This window comes from Cervus elaphus, chromosome 6 (assembly GCF_910594005.1).
Source record: "Cervus elaphus chromosome 6, mCerEla1.1, whole genome shotgun sequence".
NCBI classification, from domain to species: Eukaryota; Metazoa; Chordata; class Mammalia; order Artiodactyla; family Cervidae; genus Cervus; species Cervus elaphus.
In genome coordinates, this window is record NC_057820.1 from 3,030,257 (window position 1) to 3,056,811 (window position 26,555).

Below are 26,555 nucleotides of genomic sequence, written 5' to 3' on the forward strand. Positions count from 1 at the left end.
TGAGTAAACTCCAGGAGTTGGTGATGGGACAGGGAGGCCTGGCATGCTGCAGTCCATGGGGTTGCAAAGAGTAGGACACAACTGAGCGACTGAACTGAACTGGGGGTACGTTCAAGGGTGTCAGTGTGGACAGTAACAAAACCTGAGTGGACTTTTGGAGAATTCTGGCTGTAGTGTATTTATGGAATCATTAAAATCATTCCTGTGTCTGGAATCTGGTTGTCTCCATATTGGTTCCTGATCAATGTCAAGGAGCCCATGTTTGTGAATGTTCAGGATTAGTCCTCTTATGAGAGCTCCTGCATCTGTATTTCACTCTGGCCTTGCTTTCTTGTTTGAGAAAGTTGCAGCCAATGCATTCCTGCATCTGAGTGCTGCCCTGTGGGGTTTATTAGGACAGGTGGCCAGCTGTCACCTGCCTGTCACCGAGTGAAAGTGTTAGTCCCTCAGTTGCATCTGACTGCAACCCCCATGGACTGTGGCCCTCTAGGCTTCTCTGTCTTGGAATTCTCCAGGCAAGAATACTGGAGTGGGTAGTGATTCCCTTCTGCAGAGGATCTCCACCCAGAGATCGAACTCTGGTCTCCTATGTTGCAGGCAGATTCTTACTGTCTGAGCCACGGGGGAGACCCTGTGTCCAAGGAGGAGGCGAAAAGGGCAGCTACTGCCAGTGTAGGTGAACATCACCTTCACAGTCTGTAGAATCTAGTGATACTGAAACCATTTACCTCAGACTGGGACTTGAACCCACATGGCTGAGACTCAAACCCAGCCAAACCCCTGCTTGGGCCTTGAACCCACGTGTCTGGGACTCAAACCCAGCCAAAACCCACAGTATGTGGTTTCAGGACCTAATGAAGCTCAGGTTCTTGATGTCTCATCACAGGATGAATTTAATGAGAGACAAAGTGATAGGTAAGAAGTGGATTTACTCAGATAGAGAGAGAAGCATACTTCACAGACAGAGTGTGGGCCATCACAGAGGGCAAAGGTGACCATGAAATGTGGCCTGGTTAGTTTTTATAAGCTGGATATTTTTATATGCTAATGAGTTGGAGGACTATTCCAACTATTTTGGGGAAGGGGGCAGAGATTTCCTGGATTTGGGCCACCACCCACTCCTTGGTCTTTTAACAGTCATTACGCATGCTGATTCAGGATCAAGGTCTAGTCTTGTCTGCCATCTTGGCCCCATTTGACTTTAATCAGTTTGTGTTGTGTCCTTGGGCTATGTCATTCTTTCAGAAGTTGTGCCTTGCCCCTTTCCCTCTTGTTACAATACTCTAAAAAACCCTCAAAGATTCTTCCATCTTTTTGAACATTAATCCCTCAGTTGGTATTTTTTTCTAAAAGGTCTCTATCAGAATCAAGGATTGAAAACTAACTCAAGTCATGTAGTTTATCAGTTCAGTTGAGTTCAGATGCTCAGTCGTGTCTGACTCTTTGCAATCCCATGAACCACAGCATGCCAGGCCTCCCTGTCCATCACCAACTCCCAGAGTCCACCCAAACCCATGTCCATCGAGTCGGTGATGCCATCCAATCATCTCATCCTCTGTTGTCCCCTTCTCCTCCAGCCCTCAATCTTTCCCAGCATCAGGATCTTTTCCAATGAGTCAGCTCTTTGCATCAGGTGGCCAGAGTATTGGAGTTTTAGCTTCAACATCAGTCCTTGCAATGAACACCCAGGACTGATCTCTTTTAGGATGGACTGGTTGGATCTCCTTGCAGTCCAAGGGACTCTCAAGAGTCTTCTCCAACACCACAGTTCAAAAGCATCAATTCTTTGGTGCTCAGCTTTCTTTATAGTCCAACTCTCACATCCATACATGACCACTGGAAAAACCATAGCCTTGACTAGATGGACGTTTGTTGGCAAAGTAATGTCTCTGCTTTTTAATATGCTGTCTAGGTTGGTCATAACTTTCCTTCCAAGGAGTAAGCATCTTTTAATTTCATGGCTGCAGTCACCATCTGCGGTGATCTTGGAGTCCCCCAAAATAAAGTCAGCCACTGTTTCCACTGTTTCCCCATCAACTTGTCATGAAGTGATGGGACCGGATGCCATGATCTTAGTTTTCTGAATGTTGAGCTTTAAGCCAACTATTTCACTCCTTTTTCACTTTCATCAAGAGGTCCTTTAGTAGTTCTTCACTTTCTGCCATAAGAGTGGTGTCATCTGCATATCTGAGGTTGTTGATATTTCTCCTAGCAGTCTTGATTCCAGCTTGTGCTTCCTCCAGCCCAGTGTTTCTCATGATGTATTCTGCATATAAGTTAAATAAGCATGATGACAATATACAGCCTTGACGTACTCCTTTTCCTACTTGGAACCAGTCTGTTGTTCCATGTAGTTTATCAGAGAAAAGAGCAAAGACCAATGTCTATGGAGTTAAGTAAGAGATAAATGATTGCTAAACCTCATAGTCTTTGACCATGTACTTGATTTTCATGCTGTTTTGGTTTCCTAGGGTTGTCATAACAAATTACCACAAACTGGGTGGTTTAAAACTGTAGAGATTTGCTCTCACAGATCTGAAGGCTTGGCGGGAGAATCTATTTGTTGCCTCTCAGCTTTTGGTGATTGCCAGCAACTGTAAGTGTTCCTGGGCCTGTGGCCATATAATTCTAATCTCTTCCTCCATGATCACTTGGCCTTCTTGTGTTTCTCTGTGTCTCTTCTCTGGCAAAGACCCGACTTCCAAGTAAGGTCACAGGTACAGTGGGTTAGGACTTTGGTATGTCTTTGCGGGGAGGCATAATTTAATCTCCAATGCTGTCCAAATATGTTTAGCCTGTGGGGGAGCCAAAAGATTAATCATTACAAGCCTTACTAGTTGCTCATATGTGAAGGGACCTGGACTTAGCACTGAGGATGCAGAACTAAATAAGATCCCACCCGTGAGGAACCTTCAGGCTGATGAGAGGCAGAGAGGGAAGACAATGATCATGGAATATGAAATGTGCAACAGTCAATACACACAGGGTGCAGAGGTTGCAGAAGGAGGAAGTTTTTGTTTCATTTGTTTCACACTATAAAACTCCTCTAATCTTGAAGGAAAAGTGTTGTGAAAGGAGGACTCAGTGATAACTGAGTTAAATAGAACCAATTGTGGTGGAGGGAAAAAATTCTTCAAGGGAGTCCTGACTTCAGAAGACCTGGCTGTCCAAATACAGAAAACAGAACAAAACAGAAAAGTTCACAGGGGCACAGTTTTGTTCACGCTGGGGTGGGGATGGAGGGCAGCCTTCTCCCGTGTTTCTCAGCTCTGCAAATATCACTGCCTATCTGCAAACATTGGTTTCACCAAAGCCAAGAGCAACGTTTTCATTAGGAACTTGGCCTGAATCATATTAGTGAGGCTCAGGATGGAAAGTGCCTTTGTTTTCTCACTCAACTTGTTATGTAATGTCCATAATCAAAACAGCATTGAGGTAAGGTGTCTACTTGGCTTCTCGCGTATAACAAGCATGTTGTTTGATTTAAATGTGGGCTCAATTCTTCAGAAACAAAACAAAATGCCTGTTTCTCAGACTCTGTGCTCTTAAGCTTCTGGGCCCTGAGGCTGTCCCCTTGCTGGTCCTGACTGATTTGGTCCCTGCAGTCCTGGCGCATGCCACACGCTCAGACGAGAAAGTGATCGCTGAGCAGAAACCTGGAGGTCAAGGCCTTCGGATAAGAGTGAAACAGAGCAGGACCCTTAAGTCTTTCCCCTCTGTGTCCTCCGCCTGCCTTTTGTCTGTAGAAAAACTTTAGCCAAAGAATAAATTAACCAGAGAAATAAGAAAACACAGAAGCAAAGGAAAGCAGCCAAGCAAGACCAAATAATAAGGGAGTTCCCTGGTGGTCCAGTGGATAGGACTCAGAATTCTCACTGCCGTGGCCTGGGTTCAAACCCTGGTTGGGGAACTAAAATGGTGCAAGATGGATGGCATGACCAAAAAAACATAAAACAAAAGACTTTTAAAATACCAAATAATAATAGTTTAGTCATTAAACAAAGTCAAGGACCTTTACTGCCTCCTCAAATGCTATAGATAATATTCTGAGCTTTATCCTCTGAGCTGTTTTGCAGAGAGTGAATGCCCCACCACCAAGTGGAAGAAGTTAAGCTACACGATGACCGGACTGTAGCCATAACATGAGCTGCCGCAATTCTGAGAACCGGGATCAAGGAAACGGGAACAAACCAGTCTTGGAACTGAAGAGGAACTGTACTGGAAACAATCAGGACCCCACTGAGCAGACAGTGTGAAGTGAAAGTCACTCAGTCATGCAGAGCTGCCCTTTGCAACACCGTGGCCTGCACAGTCCGTGGAATTCTCCAGAGTCGGGGCCTGCCCAGGGACGAACCAACCTGGGGAGCAGTGCCGCCAAAGAAAAAGGAAAAACAAGACTCAGAAATAAGGGGGGGCGGGGACCAGGTGGCTGATGCCATTCGCAGGCAAAAGCCCAGGTCCTAATTCTTGCATGCCTTTTATTGCTAATATCTCCTTCCTTGTACGTGCTCTAGAGATATCTGTTTTTTAGAATCTCGGATCAGGGATAAAGATATACAATGCACAGTCCTCAATGTCAAACCTCCAGGCCGTCAGCTAGTGACGACCTTTCTCAGCAACTCCCCCCAAGTCTTTGGTTATGACAACAGTCACTAATGGTTTTCCATCGTCACATCAGTACTTCAGCATCTTGTTTGCAAGATGTTTTTCCATGATGTACTTTTTACTTGCTCCCAGCCCTTTGCCCGGGGGTGATGAGAAAGTCATTCTTATTTTTCAAGAGGCCCTGTTAATTATAGTACAGGCCTGTGCATAGCATATTCCCTACATATCCCCCTTTTTTATTTTTTGAAGCTTGTTTTTGGTGATTATTGTTGATCATAGAAGCTAAAGCGATAGTCACTAATTGCTGTTGTTTTCCATCAACTTTCTTGGTGATTCGCTGCCAGACATGGTAGTTACCACAGATAATATAGCCAAAAACAAGGTAGTGAGGTCAAAGGCTGTCCCTGTCCTTTGACCAGTTTTTCCCCTCCAATGGTCAGTTTCTTCAGTTGACCTCAAGTGGGCGGCTGCTGACCGTCAGTCTTGTTTCCCCATCACTGGCGGCTCTCCGGGAGGGTTAATGTCAAACCATGTCCTCTTCTTTCCTTCCTTTGACAGGCCTTTCTGGTACCCCATGGTGGTGTCCATCATCTGAAATGACCATAACCTCATCCTTTCTTAAGTCTAATGTTCATAGTATGAACTAATGTTCATAGTAGAACTATGAACACCAATTGTTCATAGTATTTTCCCACCGCACTGGAGTATTATCCGCAATCATTTGACCAGAAGTGTAATATTTCACTAAGAACAGTGTTCTGAAAATGCAATGTTGCTGCTGGCATTGAATGATCCAATCTTAAATCCAAAAAATTTAAAGTAAAGTTTGGGCTAATTTCTCTTTTGGTGTCATCAATATGCCGTACATTTCTCCCCCTTTCTGTTTAAATAACATATTTTTTAGAGCATGATGAGTGCATTCAATAATAGCCTGGCCTTGAGAATCATATGGAATACCTGTAGAATGAGAAATATTCCAATCTGATAAGAATTTTGCAAAACCATTACTCACATATGCAGGGCCATTATCAGTTTTAACATGTTTTGGGAAGCCCATGTAAGAAAAGGCTTGCAAAAAATGTGAGATAACATGAGCAGATGTTTCTCCAGAATGTGCAGAAGTATAAATCATGCCCGAATAAGTATCCACAGAAACATGAATAGCTCCCAAACGTCCAAAAGAAGGGACATGAGTAACATCAGTCTGTCAAATACCGTTGGGATAAAGGCCTCTGGGATTAACCCCTGTAGTAGTAGGAATGTGGTGAGTAAGGGTACATGTAGGACAGGCAGAAACAATATCTCGGGCTTCTTGTCTGAACAGCTGAAATTTATTCATCAAGCCACGTGTATTTATGTGTGAGTTGATGAAATTCACAAGGAGTAAGAAAAGCAATTAACAAAGAGTCGATGGAATCATTGCCCTTTGCCAATGGTCCGGGCAAATTAGAATGAGATCTGATATGTGAAATGTAAAAAGGGGCAGAACGAAGCCTTACTATATTTTGTAATTGAGATAATATTGTAATAATAGATGATTTAGAAGAAGACTTTGGTAGAGATATGGTTTCAATAATTTGTGTTATCCGTACAGCATATTGAGAATCTGATATAATATTTAATGCTGTAGAAACATCCTAATAATAATAAGGTAATAAGGTAGCAATAGCCTCTAATTCAGCTTGCTGAACAGAGGTTAGGGTAGATAGCCAAACCTTTGCTGTGGGTCCAGTAAAACCAGTTTCAAGAGTTTTATTTGTGTCAGTAAAATACACGGGAGCATTAACAAGAGGAATTGTTTTAGTAGTAATAGGAATTATCCATTTGTGTTTAGCAGCAATAGTAACCAAAGGTGACTTTGGAAAATGGTTATGAACTTCACCTATGAAATCAGCAGTGGCAATTTGCCAATCCATACTGGTAACTGGTAACAAATAATCTATGGATTTGATCATTAGTGAAAGGAAGAACAATTCCTTACAGATCATAACCAGAAAGTTGTATACATCTGGATCTCATTTTTGAAACAAGAAAGGAAATAGCATTATGTAAGTAGTCATTATTTTCTTAGGAGTGTGGGATAAAAATCCCCATTCAAGGATACCCTGCAGTTGCCATAATTCCTGTAGGGGAATCTAAAGTAGGAAGACTAAGTAAAGAAATTGCCACAGTCAGATCTACTTGTTTAAGTTGTTTGCTCTATAGCTTGATTTATAAAATCCAACTCCTGTTTAGTTTGTTCTGTTAGTACCTGGAGGTTATTTAAATCAGCCTTCTTGTAGGATTTGAAATAGATGTGTTAAGGAATGATTGGGAATTCCTAAAGATGGTTGTAACCAATTTATATCTCCTAATAATTTCAGAAATCATTTAAAGTTTTCAAGGAATCTGTTCGAATTTGTATTTTTTGTGGTTTAATATTTCTTTGCAATATATATCCTAAATAGGTATATGGTCCCTGCTCTTGTAATTTATCAACAGCAATATATAGCCCATATTCTCTTAGTTTAATCTCTGTATCTAAGAAGATATGTTGAAGTTCCTCGGCAGAAGGAGACACTAAAAGAATATCATCCATGTAGTGGATAATATAAACATGAGGGAACTGTTTTCTAATAAATTCAAGTGATTTGGAGACGTATAATTAACACAATGTACGACTGCTAAGCATTCCTTGTGGCAATACCTTCCAGTGATATAGAGACACTGGTTTTTACTATTAATTGACTGTACAGTAAAGGCAAAATGGATAGCATCAGATTCTTGTAGAGGAATAGGATATAAACAGTCTTTAAGATCAGTGATTTTTATTTTCCAATTTTGTGGTATCACAGAGGATGACGGAATGCCTCGATGTAAAGCAACCATGGGTTTGATTATAGCATTAATTTCTCTCAAATCAGTTAACATTCTCCATTTCCCAGATTTCTTCTTAATAACAAAGAAAGGAGAATTCCAAGGACTAGTAGTTGAGGCGATGTGATTAAGAGATAATTGTTCCTCTACTAGCTGTTCAAGAGCCTGTAACTTTTCACGTATAGAGGCCACTGCTTTGTACAAATCGGCTCATCAGATTTCCATGTCAATTTAAGTGCTGTTTTTTTGTTGTTTGGCAGTGGCCCCTACTAAAAAGCCTATGTATTTTGAACAGGATTATATCCCATATTTGCCATAATTTGTTTAGCTTGAGGAGATATAGTAGGAACTGTTACATAAGCTCCCCATTGTAGCAATAGATCTAGTTGCCATAAATTAATAAGGATATCTGCAATTAAAGTTTGTAAAGTTGTAGGTTGTTGTTTGGGATCTGAACAGGTCAAAATATTAGTACTTCTTTGAATATTTTGCATAGTTCCAATTCCAGCCAACATAATAGGAACATCTGTTAAAGGCCAAGAAATTGGCCAATGCTTTTTAGATATTGTAGAAACATCAGCTCCAGTATCTACAAGTCCTGAGAATTGCTTATTATTAATATATACAGATAATGGGGGTCTAGAATCAGATACAAAAGTTTGCCAATATACCCGTTTTCCTGTACTTCCAAATCCTCCAGTTCTTTTAATATGAGATTTACTAGTAGTGACATAGGTAATAATAACAATTGAGCTATATGACCTCCTTTTATTATTTGATAAGGATACTCTGTTTTCATCATAACAGAAATCTTGCCTTCATAATCTTCATCTATAATCCCTATTAGGACTTGAACTCCCTTACTTGTTAAACTACTGCATCCTAATTATAACCCTACACTTCCTTTAGGTATTGGACCTTTAATTGTGGTAGGGATTTTATAAATTCTCACAGCTGGCATAAGAAGTAAACTATCAATGGCAGGGATATCTACTGCTGCGCTCCTGGAGGTTGTAGGAAGGAGGTCAGTAATCCGGGTGTATGGTTTGGAAGGGCTGGATGAGGTGGTTGTTCGCTGGCTGGGTACACAAAACGAACAGCATTCCAGGTTTGTTGAGAGCTCATATTGTTTGACAGGCCCTGAGAGGGGCCCTTCTTCCAGTTTCCCAGCAAAGGGGATCCATTTTTATGATACTTAGATCTACACCGATTAGCCCAATGATTGCCTTTATTACAACGAGGGCATAATCCAGGTGTCTTTTCATTTGTGGGAGTAGGCTTACTAGGTGTATTTTTATTAGTCTTGCAATTTTTATGCACATGTCCTCTCTTACCACAACTAAAACATTTAACCTGTTGATTCACATGTTGTTTCAACCCCGTAATGGCTTGAGTCAACAATTGCATCTTATAGGGTTTTGATCCAATATCATGACAAGCCTTACAGGACTGGAAAAGGTCAGTTTTCATTCCAATCCCAAAGAATGCTCAAACTACCGCACATCTGCACTCATCTCACACGCTAGTAAAGTAATGCTCAAAATTCCCCAAGCCAGGCCTCAGCAATATGTGAACCGTGAACCTCCAGAGGTTCAAGCTGGTTTTAGAAAAGGCAGAGGAACCAGAGATGAAATTGCCAACATCCTCTGGATCATCGAAAAAGCAAGAGAGTTGCAGAAAAACATCTATTTTTGCTTTATTGACTATGCCAAAGCCTTTGACTGTGTGGATCACAAACTGTGGAAAATTCTGAAAGAGATGGGAATACCAGACCACCTGACCTGCCTCTTGAGAAACCTGTATGCAGGTCAGGAAGCAACAGTTAGAACTGGACATGGAACAACAGACTGGTTCCAAATAGGAAAAGGAGTACGTCAAGGCTGTATATTGTCACCCTGCTTATTTAACTTATATGCAGAGTACATCATGAGAAACGCTGGGCTGGAGGAAGTACCAGCTGGAATCAAGATTGCCGGGAGAAATAACCTCAGATATGCAGATGACACCACCCTTATGGCAGAAAGTGAAGAAGAACTAAAGGGCCTCTAGAAGAAAGTGAAAGAGGAGAGCAAAAAAGTTGGCTTAAAGCTCAACATTCAGAAGACTAAGATCATGGCATCTGGTCCCATCACTTCATGGCAAATAGATGGGGAAACAGTGTCAGACTTTATTTTTCGGGGCTCCAAAATCACTGCAGATGGTGATTGCAGCCATGAAATTAAAAGACGCTTACTCCTTGGAAGGAAAGTTATGACCAACCCAGAGAGCATATTAAAAAGCAGAGACATTACTTTGCCAACAAAGGTCCTTCTAGTTCAAAGCAATGGTTTCTCCAGTAGTCATGTATGGATGTGAGAGTTGGATTGTAAAGAAAGCTGAGGACAGAAGAATTGATGCGTTTGAGCTGTGGTGTTGGAGAAGGCTCTTGAGAGTCCCTTGGACTGCAAGGAGATCCAACCAGTCCATCCTAAAGGAGATCAGTCCTGGGTGTTCATTGCAAGGACTGATGTTGAAGCTGAAACTCCAATACTTTGGCCACCTGATGTGAAGAGCTGACTCAAGTGAAAAGACCCTGATGCTGGGAAAGACTGAAGGCGGGAGAAGGGGACGACAAAGGATGAGATGGTTGGATGGCATCATGGACTCAGTGGATATGAGTTTGAGTAAACTCTGGGAGTTGGTGATGGACAGGGAGGCCTGGCGAGCTGCAGTCCATGGGGTCGCAAAGAGTCGGACACGACTGAGCGACTGAACTGACTGACTGACTGACCCGCTCCAGTATTATGGCCTGGAGAATTCCAGAGAATTCCTGGAGAAGGGAACGTCTACCCACTCCTCCAGTATTCTTCGGCTTCCCTGGTGGCTCAGCTGGTAAAGAATCCGCCTGCAATGCGGGAGACCTGGGTTCCTTCCCTGGCTTGGGAAGATCCCCTGGAGAAGGGAACGGCTACCCACTCCAGTATTCTGGCCCGGAGAATTCTGGCCTGGTCGCAAAGAGTGGGACAGGACTGATCAACGTTCACTTTCACTTTCCAGCAGCCAGGGCTCGCGCAGGCGTCCTGCGTCTCCCGGGTGACAGGGCGCAGCGGCGGCCGCGATGACGTCAGGCCCGGGGGCGGGACGCAGGGCCTGTCTGCGGCTGCGCGCGCGCGCAGATCCCCCTGCTTCTGGGATCTGGGTGGACTTCCAGGGGACCAGAGTTGGGAGCCTGTGGTGTGTTCGCTGGGCGGTGCGGGGGCCGCGATCGGAGGGCCCGGCGACATCTGAAGGTCCAGGCCGCCTTTGCCCAGAGGGTACGCGGGGGCGGCGCGTGCAAAGGTCGGGGTGGGGTGGGGAACAAACGCGTCTTCTTCAGGAACTGCTGAGCGCAGAGGCTGCGAGGGCCGGCGGCCGGGCAGGTAAACGCGCGAGATGTATTGAGGAGTTCAGACACTTGTCCCCTGAGGTCAGCGGACAGCTGTCACCTAGCGGCGGGAGCATGGTCGGGCCTGCATGTTAGGGCCCCTTCTGAAATTGTCTGAGAGCGACTATTGCGCCCCCCAAATGGTATAGATGCCTCCGCCCCCCACTTCCCAAATGGTATAGACGTTCCGTTCCGTTCTGTACCTGGAAATGCTCTAGGTGTCCCAGTGAGTGGTAACAGCCTACCGGCCATGCAGGATCAGCCTGGCCTGTGTTGTCACCACCCGCCAGGCAGGTGAAGTGACTTTGCCAAGTTCGCCCCACGCCTAAGCTCTAAAGTTGGAATCTGACGCCAGGTGTCTGGCTTCAGATACTTGTGTGTAACATCATGCAGTAATGTCGGTGGCTTAGGATTCTGGAGTTTGGACTGAGGTCGTTAAGGCCCTGGACAGTCTTGTTTACTAACACATTTGCTTTCATCACCTGGAAGGTGAGAGTACTGATTGTACTGGGGTTCCTAGCATCTGGAAAGCAGCTGCTCCACCCACAGTCAATGTTTGCTCAATAACTGGAGGTTGTTATGATAAGATTTCTTGGGCTCAAAGAGAAAGGATAGGATTTATTTGGTATTCAGTTCAGTTCAGTTGCTCAGTCGCGTCTGATTCTTTGCGACCCCATGAATCGCAGCACGCCAGGCCTCCCTGTCCATCACCAACTCCCAGAGTTTATTCAAACTCATATCCACTGAGTCCGTGATGCCATCCAGCCATCTCATCCTCTGTTGTCCCTTTCTCCTCCTGCCCCCAGTCCCTCCCAGCATCAGGGTCTTTTCCAATGAGTCAACTCTTCGCATGAGGTGGCCAAAGTATTGGAGTTTCAGCTTCAACATCAGTCCTTGCAATGAACACCCAGGTCTGATCTCCTTTAGGATGGACTGGTTGGATCTCCTTGCAGTCCAAGGGACTCTCAAGAGTCTTCTCCAACACCACAGTTCCAAAGCATCAATTCTTTGGCACTCAGCTTTCTTCAGTCCCAACTCTCACATCCATACATGACCACTGGAAAAACCATAGCCTTGACTAGACGGACCTTTGTTGGCAAAGTAATGTCTCTGCTTTTTAATATGCTCTCTGCATAACTTTCCTTCCAAGGAGTAAGTGTCTTTTAATTTCATGGCTGCAATCACCATCTGCAGTGATTTTGGAGCCCCAAAAAATAAAGTCTGACACTGTTTCCCCATCTGTTTGCCATGAAGTGATGGGACCAGATGCCATGATCTTAGTCTTCTGAATGTTGAGCTTTAAGCCAACTTTTTTGCTCTCCTCTTTCACTTTCTTCTAGAGGCCCTTTAGTTCTTCTTCACTTTCTGCCATAAGGGTGGTGTCATCTGCATATCTGAGGTTATTGCTGTTTCTCCCGGCAATCTTGATTCCAGCTGGTGCTTCCTCCAGCCCAGCGTTTCTCATGATGTACTCTGCATATAAGTTAAATAAGCAGGGTGACAATATACAGCCTTGACGTACTCCTTTTCCTATTTGGAAGCAGTCTGTTGTTTTTACTAGAGAGGTGCAATGAGGGAGGGTCTTGGTAACTAATTGGATTCTAGGACAGGGGGGAGAGAGGACTTCCAGGCTGGCACTTGGGTTTATAGATCAACTAACCCTAAAAAAAATGTTTTATAGTTTTCTGAGTATAAGTTTTACACTTCTTTTATTGAGTTTATTTCCAAGTATTTTATCATTTTTGATGCTGTTATAGATAGAATTGTTTTCTTAATTTCATTATTGAGTTGTTCACTGTTAGTGTATAGAAATCAGCTGAGTTTTGCTTACTGATCTTGTACCCTGCAAACTGGATAGACTGAGCTATTAATCCTAACAGTTTTTTAGTGGATTCCTTAGGAATTTCTGTACAAAATCACGTCATCTGCAGGTAGAGATAGGTTTCTAACCTGGATGCCTTTTATATCATTTCTTGCTTGATTGCATTGGCTAGAACCTCCAGTACACTGTTGACGAGATGTGGTAGAGTGGACATCCTTATCTTATTCCTAATTTTAGGGGCAAGGCATTAAGTCTTCTATAGTTAAGGACAATGATAGCTAGAGGGTTTTTGTAGATGTCTTTTATCAGGTTCAATAGTTTTATCAAACTATTTCTAGTTTGTTGAGTTTTTATCATGAAAGGGTGTTCGATTCTGTCACATGCTTTTCTGCATCTATTGATATGATCATGTACTTTTTGTCCATTTATTTTGTTGATATGGTGTATTATGTGAATTGATTTTCAAATGTTGAATCAACCTTACATTCCTGGGGTATATTGCATGTGGTTGTGATGTATAATCTTTTTAATATGTTGCTGGATTCACTTTGCAAGATTTACTGAGGATTTTTACATTTATATTCATGAGGGATATTAGTCTGTGGTTTTCTTGTCATCTCTTTGGTTTCAGTGTAATACTGGCTTAATGGAGCACTTTATAGGTGTGTTCCCTCCTCTTCTATTTTTTTGTAAAAGTTCATAAATTTTTATTTTTCTTCTTTAAATATTTGGTAGAATTCACACTGGAAGCCCTCTGGCTTTTCTTTGTGGGTATTGATTCCTAATTCAGTCTCTTTCCTCTTTATGGATCTGATCTCATGTTCCATTTCTTCATGAGTCAGTTTTGGTAGATTGTGTCTTTCTAGGAACTTGTCAGTTCCATGAAAGTTATCTAACTTGTTGGCATACAGTGGTTCATAGTATTCCCTTGGAATCCTTTTTATTTCTTTAAGGTTGGTGGTAATAGTCCCGCTTTGGTCCCTCAAGTTAGGAATTTGTGTTTTCCCTCTTTTTTTTTTTTTTTTTCAACTGGGTCAATCAAGCTAAAAGTTTGTCAGTTTTGTCAGTGTTTTCCATGAACCAACTTTTATTTTTGTCGACTTTCTCTTTTCTAGTCCATACTTTTTGCTCTAGTCTTTTGTCTACTTGCTTTTTGCTTGCTCTGGATTTAGTCTGTGCTTCTTTCTTAGCATCTTTTTTTTTTTTTAATATTTATTTATATTTGGTTGTACATATCTTTAGTTGTGGCATGTGGGATCTAGCTCCCTGACTGGGAATCAAACCCATTTCCCTTACATCAGGAGCATCGGGTCTTAGCCACTGGACCACCAGGGAAGTCCTCTCAGCATCTTAAAGTGATTGCTAAAGAGCTTGCCCAGGGCTCGTGTTCTGCAGAGTTCAACTTCCCCCTCTGCCACTTCTCAGTGGTGGGAGCTTGCAAAAGACAGCAAGCTTCTCTGAATTGGGGTTCTTGCATCTTTTAGAGGGACAGTAGTACCTGCTCTACAGTTTAAGAGATGGAATAAGCTGCTGTCTGTAGAGGGCACAGTCGCTGATACACAAAGTATAAAAGTCGCTCAGTCGTGTCCGACTCTTTGCGACCCCATGGCCTGTAGCCCGCCAGGCTCCTCTCTCCATGGAGTTCTCTAGGCCAGAATACTGGAGTGGGTAGCTGTTCCCTCCTCCAGGGGATGTTCCCAACACAGGGATCGAATCCATTCCCTTCTCCAGGGGATCTTTCCAGCCCAGGAATCGAACCCAAGTCTCCCGGATTGCAGGTGGATTCTTTACTGAGCCACCACGGAAGCTATCTGACACACGAGCAGGTCCTCAAGTGTGCCCTGCGGATCCTTCCCCTCTCACCCAGAAGACACAAGGTCTCGCCAGTAAGAGTGACCACTTTTCCATTGTGTGCCAACAGTGTTGACCATCACACTCAGAGTTTGACCTCCTAGACTATCCTCATGTTTAACTACAGGATTTAAATGTTCTCCTGGACCTTAAAGAGTTGCCCTGGGGGTCCACACCCAGGACTCTGCTCTCCTGGTATCTCTCTGGGTCTTTGTTCAGAAGCCCCTCCCATCCCTGCCTTCATTGACCTAGACACTGGAAAAGGAGCTAGTCTGCTCAGTAAATTCCAGAATGATCCTTTGGTCAAGAGAGCTAGGTCGCTCTGTTAGTGGGAAGCCAGATGCTTCTGTGTCAAGTAGAGTCACAGACTCTGCAGACGTCCCCCGTCCAGGTTGACTCAAGGGGACTGCCGGGGTGTGGCTGGAGTGGGCCGGCCAGCACTGGCTGGACTCCAGGGCGAGGCTTCCCGGGCTGCAGGTCTGGCGGCCCTGGGCAGTTGAGGCGTCCTCTGACCGCGCTGGGCGCTTCACAGCGCCGGACACAGAGCTGGCCTTTGCCCCTGTCTGACTCCTGGTCACCTTGGTGCAGGAGTGGAGCCCAGGGCACTCGCCTCCCCCCCTTTCCTGGGAGAGTGGACACCAGCTGTGCGGGGTTGTCCCCACTGCCCTTCCCTTCGTGATCAGAGCTTGTCTGTCTGTCTTTCACATCCCGCGGCACGTCTGTCCATGTCGGTGATGGCGTGAGAAGGACACGCGCTGACTCGGGTTGTGTGTTTGTGCAGGTGCGGCCGGGAGTGATGGTGCCCCTCGGGGAGAGGAGCAATGACCCTGTGCTGCCGGACCCGCCCCAGGGGCCCCTGCACGTGGCCCGCGCCCGCGCTTCGTTCCCCTGGAAGGAGCTGGCGCTGTTCTGGGAGGGCGAGGACACGCTGCGCTTCAAGGTGAGGCTGGGCTGGGGGCCTCTGGGGGCGTCGGTGGCGCAGGGGGGCTCTGCTGGGCTCCTGGTTCATCAGCAGAAAGATGGCGGGGGTCCTCGGGGAACTCTTGGGAGCCTGGAATGAATGGACACAGACAAGCTGGGCTTCCTAAGCCTGGTACCTTCTGCTCTCCCCTGAGAAGGACTCTCATCTCTGTTCCTGTGTTTCTGGGTTAGACTGCCCACCTGAGGCAGCCTGTGGCCTTGAGAAGGCCATGTAAGCCAGAGCTTAGTGAAAAAATTCTGTACTTTGCCTCCAAATCCACTGTTCCCTGCCTGCTGCATTTCCAGAAAACCATCTTCTCGGCTCTGGAGAACGACCCCCTCTTCGCCCATCCCCGCGGCAGCCGGCTCTCCGTGGAGAAGTACCAGGAGCTGAGCTTCCTGCGCTGTAAGAGGGTCTTCGAGTACGACTTCCTCCCCTTGGGGGACATGCTGGGCAGCCTGCCGAAGGTCCTGGCGCTGGTTGAATGCCTGGGCATGTACGACTGGTCCCTGGCCACCAAGTTCTTCCTGCACGTGCTGGTGAGCTGCCCCGGCAGAGGCGGGGAGCGGAGAGGGGCCCCTCCCACGCTGTGCCGGGGCTGAGCAGCGCTCCGTCCACCGAACCTGAGATGCGCTCGGCAGTTGCCTCTGTAGTTTGCTGGTTGGCAGCGTTTGCCCGCTTCTAGAGCTGTGTGAGACTTGTGCATTTGGGAAACGTTTACTTAAAGAGATTTCTAGAAAATGATAAAGGAAACGGAAGCAGAGGCGAGGGACTTCCCTGGGGGTCCAGTGGCCAAGACTCCACGTTCTCAGTGCATGGGGCCCTGAGTTTCATTGCTGGTCAGGAACTAGATTCCCACAAGCTGCAGCTAAGAGTTCGCGTGCTGCATCGAAATAAATAAAGCGGGAAAAAAAAGAAAATTTGTGAAGAAACAAAAGCAGAGATGAAAATATGTAGGTAGACCTTGTGACTTTTAGTGAGAAGCCCAGTTTTTTTCAGCTGTTTATGCAGACTTACACACGTCAGTCCTTGAATAAAGCAATGCAGTTAAAATTCCATAGAAATAGCAGCTCTGGGACTCTTATACCAAAAATCGTGATAAGTGGAAGGAAGGAACGGAGGGAAAATAGGTCAAAGGTGAAGCCTGTGTTTCTGCCTCTTTGATACGCGGGTGGAGATGAACTTGGGAAGGTGATATCGTCCACATGCTGTCTGAAGGAAAGGTGGGCTCGCCTTGCCCATCCCACACTCTCGTCCCCCACCCAGCTCCCGCCTCCTTGCTGTTCACGGGCCCTCTCCTGGTCCTGTTCAATGCACGTAAATGGCTTGTGACAAGGACCCGGGTCTCGTCACTCTGTGAGCGCAAGGCCAGGCGGCTGAGTCCCAGGGTCTGCCCTGGGCTGTGGACCCCAGTGCTGCTTTGTCTTGGAAGCTGGAGCCCTTGCTGGGGGCTGGTGTGATGTCGGGGGCTGGGGGTGTGTGTGTGTGTGTGTGTGTGTGTGTGTGTGTTGGGGTGGGGAGTGGGGGTAAAGTCCCAGAGCGGCAGCACGCCTTAGCTTCCACCTATTTACATGCTGATGTTGTATTTTCAGACTTTTGGATCCGCGATTTACAGCTCCGGTTCTGAACGACACTTCAAATACCTTCCAAAGATCTTCAGTTTGGAGGTTAGCTGGGGTTCATGTGTGAGCTCACGTCCTGTCACCTGCTCTCCTTGGAGATGTGTGGGGAGGGCGCACTGCCGCAGAGGGTCTGCACGTGGGGGACCACTCCTCTCCCTTCATGCTGTGCTGCGGCTGCTCGCCAAACAGTTATGCTGTTCTTTACCACTGGGCCGTGCCGGATTCCTAGCATGATAGGAACTGAACTTTTTCTTATCGAAGTAGCACCTTCGTTTTCTTCTGCAGCCTGAGAGCTGCCCTTAGCCACCGTGCTGACTCAGCGAGGCCCCCATCAGCCCATCTGCCGGCTGCCCACACTCCAGGTGGGAGCTGCAGCCGGCGTCTCGCGTGGCAGGCTGCCTCAGTGAGCCCGCTGGGCGTCAGGCAGGAAATGGAGACTGAGGGCTTTGGTTGGTGGTCTAGGCCGAAAAGGAAGCCTGGTGGCAGGCTCCCTCCAGAAAGGTGCAGAAAGGGCCTTTTCACCTGACCGCATTCTCTGTGTCCATGCTAGATTTTTGGATGTTTTGCTCTGACGGAAGTGAGTCATGGGAGTAACACCAAGAGCATGCGGACGACCGCTCACTACGACCCCACCACCCAGGTAGGTGATACCCGCCCGTTCTGTCTCCAGGCTTCGCGCACGTGAAACGTGGTGTTGTCACATAATTAGACCAAGAAACCTGGCTCTTGCCTAAAAGTGCACTCCGAGATCCATCATGCTGTGAACAGCAGAGCTTAGGAGATAAAGGTGGTGAGCGGTGAAGCCTGGCCGCACCCGGGAGTCTGCTGTGGATTGGATTTGGGTAGGCTGTGAATGTGGCGAGGGCACAGGCTGTCTTTTTATAAAATCCGTTTGTTTACCAGGTTTATCTGGTGTGCGATTCGTGAACGGTTCCAGCTGCTCGTGCTTCATGGGACAAACAGGAACACAGGTTCTCCTTGAGCGTCGTCCCTCTCTAGCGGCCTGTCCCATGTGCCCTGTCTGGGGCCAGGCTCTCGGGACAGCAACCCAGCCCCTCTGGTCCCGGGGCCACTCCTGCACCCGTGGACGCTCCGTGGCACCTGTGTGGTTGGCCCCGCTCCGCGTGCGGCGCGTTGAAGGCCGCTCTGTGCAGGCTCGGCCCTTAGTGCCGTGGGGACCCGGCAGTCCTCGGGGAGGGAGTTCATGCTCCAGAGGCCAGTCTGTGAGCAGACAGCGGCGTGGTGTGTCGGCTGGTCTGTGCAGCGGGGCGCCGGGGAGAGGACGGGCCATGCGGGGGAACCGTGGTCTCTGCCGCTCCCCGTCCTGCCGCCCCTCTCCCATCACTGGTATCAGGCTCCTTGGCCCCCACGTCTCCCAGACGGCCACATCCTTCTGCCCCTTCCTCACGGGTCCTGTATCCTGGGAACCTGCGGCCCTTCCGCCGCCTGGTGCATGTGGTTTGGCCGAGTTGCATGCGGCAGGGTGAAGCCCTGCCCCGTGTGTCTGCTCACCGTGCATTTATTCATGGGACAGGTGGGCTGGGTGTGCGGGAGGCAGTGTGGGCAGGGGGCACAAGAGGATGAACCTGAGAAGCCCCTGGAAGAACAGGGGTGGTGGGGGGCGCGGGTCGCAGTGGGTGCCCTGCAGGCTGCTGGTGGTGCCTGGGAGCAGAGATGAGGGTCAGCCACACCCCACGGGCTGAGAGCAAGCCGTGTGGCCTCTTGGGTATCCTTGTCGTTCAGTCACTCAGTTGTGTCTGACTCTTTGCGACCCCGTGGACTGCAGCACGCCAGGCTCCCCTGTCTTTCACTGTCTCCCGGAGTTTGCTCAAATTCACGTCCATTGTGTCGGTGATGCCATCCAACCATCTCATCCTCTGTCTTCCCCTTCTCTTCCTGCCTTCAGTCTTTCCCAGCATCAGGGTCTTTTCCAATGAGTCAGCTCTTCCCATCAGGTGGCTAAAGTATTGGAGCTTCAGCTTCAGCATCAGTCCTTCCAATGAGTACTCAGGGCTGATTTCCTTTAGGATTGACTGCCTTGATCTCCTTGCAGTCCAAGGGACTGTTGTTTAAGCCACGAGATATCTTTATATGCACCCGGGCCTTTCTGGCTCTCAGCCCTTCTTTTCCGTCGGCTCCCTGGTGTCCCTGGACTCTCAGTGCTGGGCTGGGGGACGGGGAGGCCCTTCCTGACTCTGCAGAGGGAGGGTGGTACCCCCACGGCCTTGGGGCCTCCACGGCCTGGGTGAAACTCAGTTACCTTGGAGGCTGTTGTCTCTGACGCCCTTCCTCTGGGCGTTAGTCCTTAAGTGAAGATCGCTGAGGTTGGGAGCCCCGGGCCTCCCGCGGGTGTTTGTTGAGCACCCTGCTGTGTACTCAGCACTGCTGCCAGGGACAGCTGCTGGCCTCTGACGCGCCGGTGGGACTCTTACGCTGGAGGGGAGACGCAGTCCCGCCCCCAGCACGGAGAAGCTGGCTGTGCCGGGGCTGGGGGGTGGGGATGGGGTGGGACCAGCACGAGGGGTCCCATCTGGGAGCGTCACTACCTGATGTCACGAGTGACAGGGAGATGCAGCGTGCCGATGGGGAGGAGAGCGCAGTGGTGTGCGCTGGAGGGAGCCAGCGGGCCGGGTGATGCCCACAAGCAGGTGGGACCTCCCGGGGGCAGCCCCCAGCCCTGCTTCCCTCTGCTCTCTCCTGCCTCCCCAGGCCCCGGGCCCTGTCCTCAGGGGACCTGTCCCCTCCTGTCTGCTCCTTCTTGAATTCCTGCGCTCGTCTACCTTGTGCTTCTGGGCTCCCGGGGAGCTTGTGGGGGGACAGACAGGGTGGGCGAGGGAGCCGAACTTGGCGAATCGGCAGTGGGTGGGGGATCAGGCAGGCGTGAAGGCGAGGAGGGGGCCCCCCGCCCCGATCTGTGCTTGGGGAAGGCTCCCTGAACCGGTGAACTCTATCGGGGCATTGGCAGCTTGCAGCGTGTTTTACTGTTTGCCATGTTCGTCATCATCTTCCATAGGAAGGTTCTTCTTTAAGTCATGAGACCCAGGATATGCTTTTTTTTTTTTTAAATGGGGCTCCCCGTGCCACACGGGAAATAACCTGCCATCGTTCTTACTCACACCTCCAAGGTTTCAAACAGAGAAGACTGAATGTGTCAAAGAGATGCAGACTCCAGCGTGCGTCCGTCTCTAACGTCCATTTTTTCCCCCTCGTGCAGGAATTCATCATCCATTCCCCCGATTTCGAAGCCGCCAAGTTCTGGGTTGGCAACATGGGCAAGACCGCCACCCACGCAGTGGTGTTTGCTCAGCTGTACACGCCGGGGGGCCGGTGCCACGGGCTGCACCCCTTTCTCGTGCAGGTAGGGGCAGGCTTCATCCCTGGGGTGGGGGGGTCTGGCCACGTCCAGAGATGTTTTCATCACAGCTGGGGGCAGGGGTGATTCTGGCATTTAGGGGTGCAGACGCATACTACGTAAAGCTCAACACTCTATAGCGCACAGGACACCCACCCCCCGCCCCCTGCCCCACCCCAGGAAGAATGATAAGCCCCATATGTGAGGCGCTGCCGCTGAGAAACCCCAAGCCCAGGCTCATCTCGGGGAGAGTCTCCATCCTGCTGGGCGCCAACACCCAGGCTCTGGCAGCCAATCTGAGGGGCTCCAGGAGTTCTGAGGCGAAGTCTGACTTCGGGGTTTTCATGTAGCCCCTTCTCAGGTCACAAACAGACCTCTGGCCATTGGGGGTGCCTGGGAGAGCCGGCTGGCCCGTTCCCCACTGCCCAGGATGGCAGCAGCGTCCCCAGACCTGGAGCCCCCAAGTTCACCCAGGACCTCTGTGCCTGGGCTGACTGGATACTGAATGAAACCCAGCTCCTGCCATCCCTGCACCCATTCTGACATTTTTATTCTCTGAGACTTTTCTGACAGTGGGGAGGCTCTCACGAGAGAAGAATTCGTGTCACATACAAAGGTTTCCCAGGTGGTGCGGCGGTAAGGGATCCGCCTGCCAATGCAGGTGATGCGGGTTGGGCCCCTGGGTCGGGAAGAAATGGCAACCCACTCCGGTATTCTTGGCTGGAAAATCCCAGGGACAGAGGCGCCTGGCAGGCTGTACCATCCGTGGGGTCGCAGAGGGTCAGATGCGACTAAGCACGCACGACTAGCCATGTGAGAGTGAACAGTTTAGTGGCAGTGAGTGCATGCATGACGTCCTGCCGTTCCAGTTTCAGAGCGTCTCCTCTCAGAAGCCCCACGCCCAAGGAGCATGCCGTCCCTGCCACCCCCTGCCCAGGCCTGGCAGCCCCTTGGCTGCTTGCTGCCTCTGCCTCTTCTGGATGTTCTGCAAGAAAGGAGTCACGCACTGTGTGACCATTTCTGCCCGACCTTGTTCCCTTCGCGTGTTTTTGAAGTTCATCCACATTGCAGCCTGTCCCAGAACCCCCTTCCTTTCTGAGGCCGAACGATCCATTGTGTGGCTGGTCCACAGCTCGTGTGTCCGTTCCTCCCTTGCTGGGCGTTGGGTGCTTTCCACCCTTTGGCTGTTGGGAGTGGTGTTACTGTCAGCATTCATGAGCCCTGTCTGTCTGTACATGGGTCCTCAGTCTTTTTTGGGGGTTGGTACCCAGGAGAAGAATTGCCAGGTCTTAGGGTCACCCTGCGTTGAACTTTTTGTGGAATCTCATGCTGGTTGCCAGCGTTTTACATAATCCACCAGCAGGGCTGAGGGGTCTAGTTGTTCCACATCCTCACCAACACAGGTTATTATCCATTTGTTTTTTTAATTCCGTAACCACCCTAGAGGTTGTGAAGCAGCATCTGGTTGTGGTTTTGATTTGCGTTTCCTTAATAACCAACAGTGTGAAACATATTTTCACGTTCCAGTTGGCCATTTCTGTATCTTCGTGGTAGAAATGTCTGTTCAAATCCTTTCTCCTCTGGAACCAAGCGGGGATGGTGAAAGCAAAGGCTATTTGCTCAGAGCTGGCTGAACTTGTGCTTGGCAGAGACTCAGAGGCAGGCGGAGGACTGTGCGAGCTTTCTAGTGGCGCAGAGGGCAGCTCAGGGTGCCTGATGGGGGCTGGGGACCTGGTGGGAGCTGGGCATGGCTGCCAGAAGAAGGGGTGTCCTGGGGACTGGTGGGGGGGCCTTCTCCGACTGAGTCTGTGTCAGAAGCAGGACGACGAGGAGGGAGCCATCAGTTATTGATCCAGTGCTGGCCTTGTCCAGTTATTGATCCAGTTATTGGTCGAGTCCTGGCCTTGTCCAGGTATTGATCCAGTCATTGATCGAGTCCTGGCCTTGTCCAGGTATTGATCCAGTTACTGATCCAGTTATTGGTCGAGTCCTGGCCTTGTCCAGTTATTGATCCAGTTATTGATCGAGTCCTGGCCTTGTCCAGGTATTGATCCAGTCATTGGTCGAGTCCTGGCCTTGTCCAGTACTGATCCAGTTATTGGTCGAGTCCTGGCCTTGTCCAGGTATTGATCCAGTCATTGGTCGAGTCCTGGCCTTGTCCAGGTATTGATCCAGTCATTGGTCGAGTCCTGGCCTTGTCCAGGTATTGATCCAGTCATTGGTCGAGTCCTGGCCTTGTCCAGGTATTGATCCAGTCATTGGTCGAGTCCTGGCCTTGTCCAGGTATTGATCCAGTTACTGATCCAGTCATTGGTCGAGTCCTGGCCTTGTCCAGGTATTGATCCAGTCATTGGTCGAGTCCTGGCCTTGTCCAGTTATTGATCCAGTTACTGATCCAGTCATTGGTCGAGTCCTGGCCTTGTCCAGGTATTGATCCAGTTACTGATCCAGTCATTGGTCGAGTCCTGGCCTTGTCCAGGTATTGATCCAGTCATTGGTCGAGTCCTGGCCTTGTCCAGTTATTGATCCAGTTACTGATCCAGTCATTGGTCGAGTCCTGGCCTTGTCCAGTTATTGATCCAGTTACTGATCCAGTCATTGGTCGAGTCCTGGCCTTGTCCAGGTGTTGATCCAGTCATTGGTCGAGTCCTGGCCTTGTCCAGGTATTGATCCAGTCATTGGTCGAGTCCTGGCCTTGTCCAGTTATTGATCCAGTTACTGATCCAGTCATTGGTCGAGTCCTGGCCTTGTCCAGTTATTGATCCAGTTACTGATCCAGTTATTGGTCGAGTCCTGGCCTTGTCCAGGTATTGATCCAGTTACTGATCCAGTCATTGGTCGAGTCCTGGCCTTGTCCAGGTATTGATCCAGTCATTGATCGAGTTCTGGCCTTGTCCAGGTATTGATCCAGTTACTGATCCAGTCATTGGTTGAGACCTGGCCTTGTCCAGTTATTGATCCAGTCATTGGTCAAGTCCTGGCCTTGTCCAGTTACTGATCCAGTTATTGGTCGAGTCCTGGCTTTGTCCAGGTATTGATCCAGTTACTGATTGAGTCCTGGCCTTGTCCAGTTACTGACCCAGTTACTGATCGAGTCCTTGTCTGGGCTGTGCTGTGGGCTGATGGTCAGAGCGCGGCTTTTCCATGTGGTCTGGCCTTGGTCCATGTGTGCACTGACTCTCTCGGTTCATTTCTAAATCGGGTATTTTTGTTGTTGAGTCACAAGGGTTCTTTATGTATTCTGCACATGCAGCCTTCTCAGACAGAGGATGTGCAAATATTTCCTCTCATTCTGTAATTATCTTCACTTTTGTGGTATTGTCCTCTGTGCACTCGGGTTTGAATTCCATGACGTCCGGTTGATCCATTTCCTCCGATGCTCATGCCCTTATTTTCATTTCATTTTGGCCACACCAGGTGGATTGTGGGACCTCAGGTCTCCGCCTGGGCATTGAACCCCGTCCCTCGGCAGTGAACGTGCGGCTTCGTAACCACTGCACCACCAGGGAGGTCCTTCGTGTTCTTAGTTTTCAGTTTACAGTGATCGCCGGCAGACCGTGTGTATTTTTTGATACCTGAGGCCACCATACCCTGCTTCTGGAGTATAGGAAACCGGACCGGAAGGCAGCGTCTTCCAGTGTTTCTGTCTCAGACTGTGGAGCCGCGCGTGATGTTCTGCATCCCCTTACGCGTGGCTCTGTGAACCCTCAGTGGGTGTTGTCGCCCCTCCATCCGGCCTATCCTCTCTGGGTACCTAGCCTGTCTCCCATGCAGCCCTGAGGGCAGCGTGAATCCTGAGCTCGTGGAGTTCACTGTCTACTGGGAGAGAGAGGTTGAAATAAGTCATCACAAAATGGCGCTAGTGGTAAAGAATTCACCTGCCAGTGCAGGAGATGTAAGAGACGCGGGTTCGATCACTAGGTCGGGAAGATCCCCTGGAGGAGGGGATGGCCACCCTCTCCAGTATTCTTGCCTGGAGAATCCCATGGACAGAGGAGCCTGGTGGGCTACAGTCCACGGGGTCATAGAGTTGGACACGAATGAGCAACTGAACACCCCCCGGCCCCCGCCCCCCCCCACACATGCTATATGTCATTAGCTGATAGGTGGAAGAGTATAATTTTTTTTTAAATTTAACAGAATTAGTTTAATACATTGTAGTAACTTACATTCTCTAGGTACTAATACTCGGTTTTTCTTTTTTTTCTGTGGCAGGAAACAGATTTATTACCTTATGTCCAAGATGTCATCAATTGTAAAATACACAGTTGATTAGAAAACAGCTTTTTGAGAGACAGGGAGAAAAAGCAGCCTTGTTAATGGACCCATCAGTTTTAAGACATATTCTGATTCATTAAAATGGGAGCAAGTGTGCGTCTGGCAGTGGAGGAAACCCGTCACGATAGTTGCTGGTTCCCACTTGTAAAGCATCTGCTGGGTGCCAGGCCCCACCTGAGCTGTTTCACTAAGTCCCTGACTTGTTGGGCCACCCAGAGGCAGACGTTAGTCCCAGTTCATGTTAGGAAACGGAATGGGGAGGGGTCCAAGTCACTCTCCCAAGGCCATACAGTCAGGAAGCTGGGCTTGGAAGGCAGGTCCTCTGAATTCCAAAGTGCTTTCCCCTGTCAATAGCTTGTTCTATGAGTCAGAGGTGAGTTCTCTCTGGAAGAACGGTTTGTGCTTGTAATACTTGGAATATATCCTGAATCTGGCAAGGTGACTGGGAAGGGCAGAGGTAACACAGAGCTGTCATCTGATCGGCCTTCAGATACTGGACCTCAGTGGTAAGATGATAACTGGAGAGAGGATTACTCAATGTCCAGCTAGAGGAGAGCCAAGAATGAGACTGAGTCAAGGTTAACCCAGCCCCTTGCTGGGGGCTGGGCGGAGGTGGTGACCACCCACCAGGCTCATTCCAGGCCTGCGGACACTGCAGCAAGCTTTCATCCTACAGGCCATCCTGTGTCTTCCTCAAGGTCATCCCATGTCTTTCTCAAGGTCATCCCTTGTCTTCGTCTTTGACTCTTTGCTAAAGAAGCAGACACCTTTGGAGAAGAATTGAGTTTTTCCCAAAGCCTTGCTTAAAGAGGGAGAGAGGTTCTGATGCATCATCACGAGCCAGCTAGCAGTTATTTAGTGCCGGAACAAGTCATAAACAACAAGTAGGGCGTGTGGTTAGTGGTCCAAGATAGTTGCCTTGTGCCTGACTGTGGGGTTGAACGTTTTGCTCTGTGAGCTGTGGATATGGCCCTTCCTCTGCTGTCACCCCAGGGCAGCCCCTCTCAGGAGCCTGTCTTGACCCCTGACTCCTGACCAGGAGGCTCCTGGGCTGTCTGTCTGTCTGCCTGCCCGTCTGTCTAGCGTGTTTGGAGAGACAGCAAAACCCCATCAGTGGATTCCCAACGTAGCACAGCTCTTTGGAAGGGTGGTGGCAGGGATCTGGACAAAGCAAGGGTGGAGTCAGGCAGGATGGGGCTGGGGGGGTGGGTCTGTGAAAGAGATGTGCCCCCTGGACCTAACTGGAAGGAGCTCACAGAGAAACTGCCAGAGGAGGACTGTGCTTCTCGGGCTTGACTGAAAGCTGTTTGGACAGTGGCCGAGACAGCATCAGGGCGGGGGCCCCCGAGTCCCCGCCTGGACGTCTGCAGGGCTGAAGGTCACGGCAGCGGGGTGCCGGCTGCTGTGGCTCTTTGGGACCAGGGCAGGAGGGGCGGCTGGCTCGGGGCCCTGGGGCTCCCGTCTCGCCCTGGTTGTCCTGCTGTACCTCTTCGGCAGGATCGGAACCTCGGGGACGATGATGACAGGCCACCACGATGGCAGCAGCAATGGCTCCAGAAGCCTCGCACGCAAAGTCTTCTCCCCTGGTGGTCATGGTCCATGGGGATGAGGTGGTACACGCCCCTGTCCCCGCCAAGGGCTGGCTGTGGTCATCTTGACCCACTGCTCAGGGGAGCCCTGCACGCCAGCTGCCTCCCACCAGCAGCACCACCACAACACTTCTTCTTCTTTGGTTAAAAAAGGTGTTTTAAATTGAGGTATAATCGGTTTACAGTGTTTTATTGTTATAGCCGTATTAGTTTCAG

The 26,555-nt window shown here is 49.0% G+C and overlaps 1 protein-coding gene across 11 annotated transcripts in view; it reads left to right on the forward strand.

Annotated features, from left to right (window-relative positions):
* The first annotated feature begins 2,454 nt into the window (after window positions 1–2,454).
* ACOX3 (acyl-CoA oxidase 3, pristanoyl) overlaps window positions 2,455–26,555 on the forward strand; it is a 57,776-nt gene continuing 33,675 nt past the window's right edge. For 8 of the 11 annotated variants that reach the window (XR_006341727.1, XM_043906074.1, XM_043906080.1 and 5 more), the window contains exons 1-6: window positions 10,584–10,754; window positions 15,319–15,477; window positions 15,804–16,037; window positions 17,091–17,165; window positions 17,671–17,760; window positions 20,335–20,478. Coding sequence is in view for 10 of the 11 variants with exons in the window: in XM_043906074.1 (XP_043762009.1) it covers window positions 15,334–15,477; window positions 15,804–16,037; window positions 17,091–17,165; window positions 17,671–17,760; window positions 20,335–20,478 (687 nt within the window). In the remaining variant the exon portion in view is untranslated. Of the gene's footprint in view, window positions 2,597–8,476; window positions 8,486–10,583; window positions 10,755–14,464; window positions 14,573–15,318; window positions 15,478–15,803; window positions 16,038–17,090; window positions 17,166–17,670; window positions 17,761–20,334; window positions 20,479–26,555 lie in introns of those variants that run through there. The other 3 variants (XM_043906084.1, XM_043906075.1, XM_043906076.1) reach the window with 3 other exon arrangements.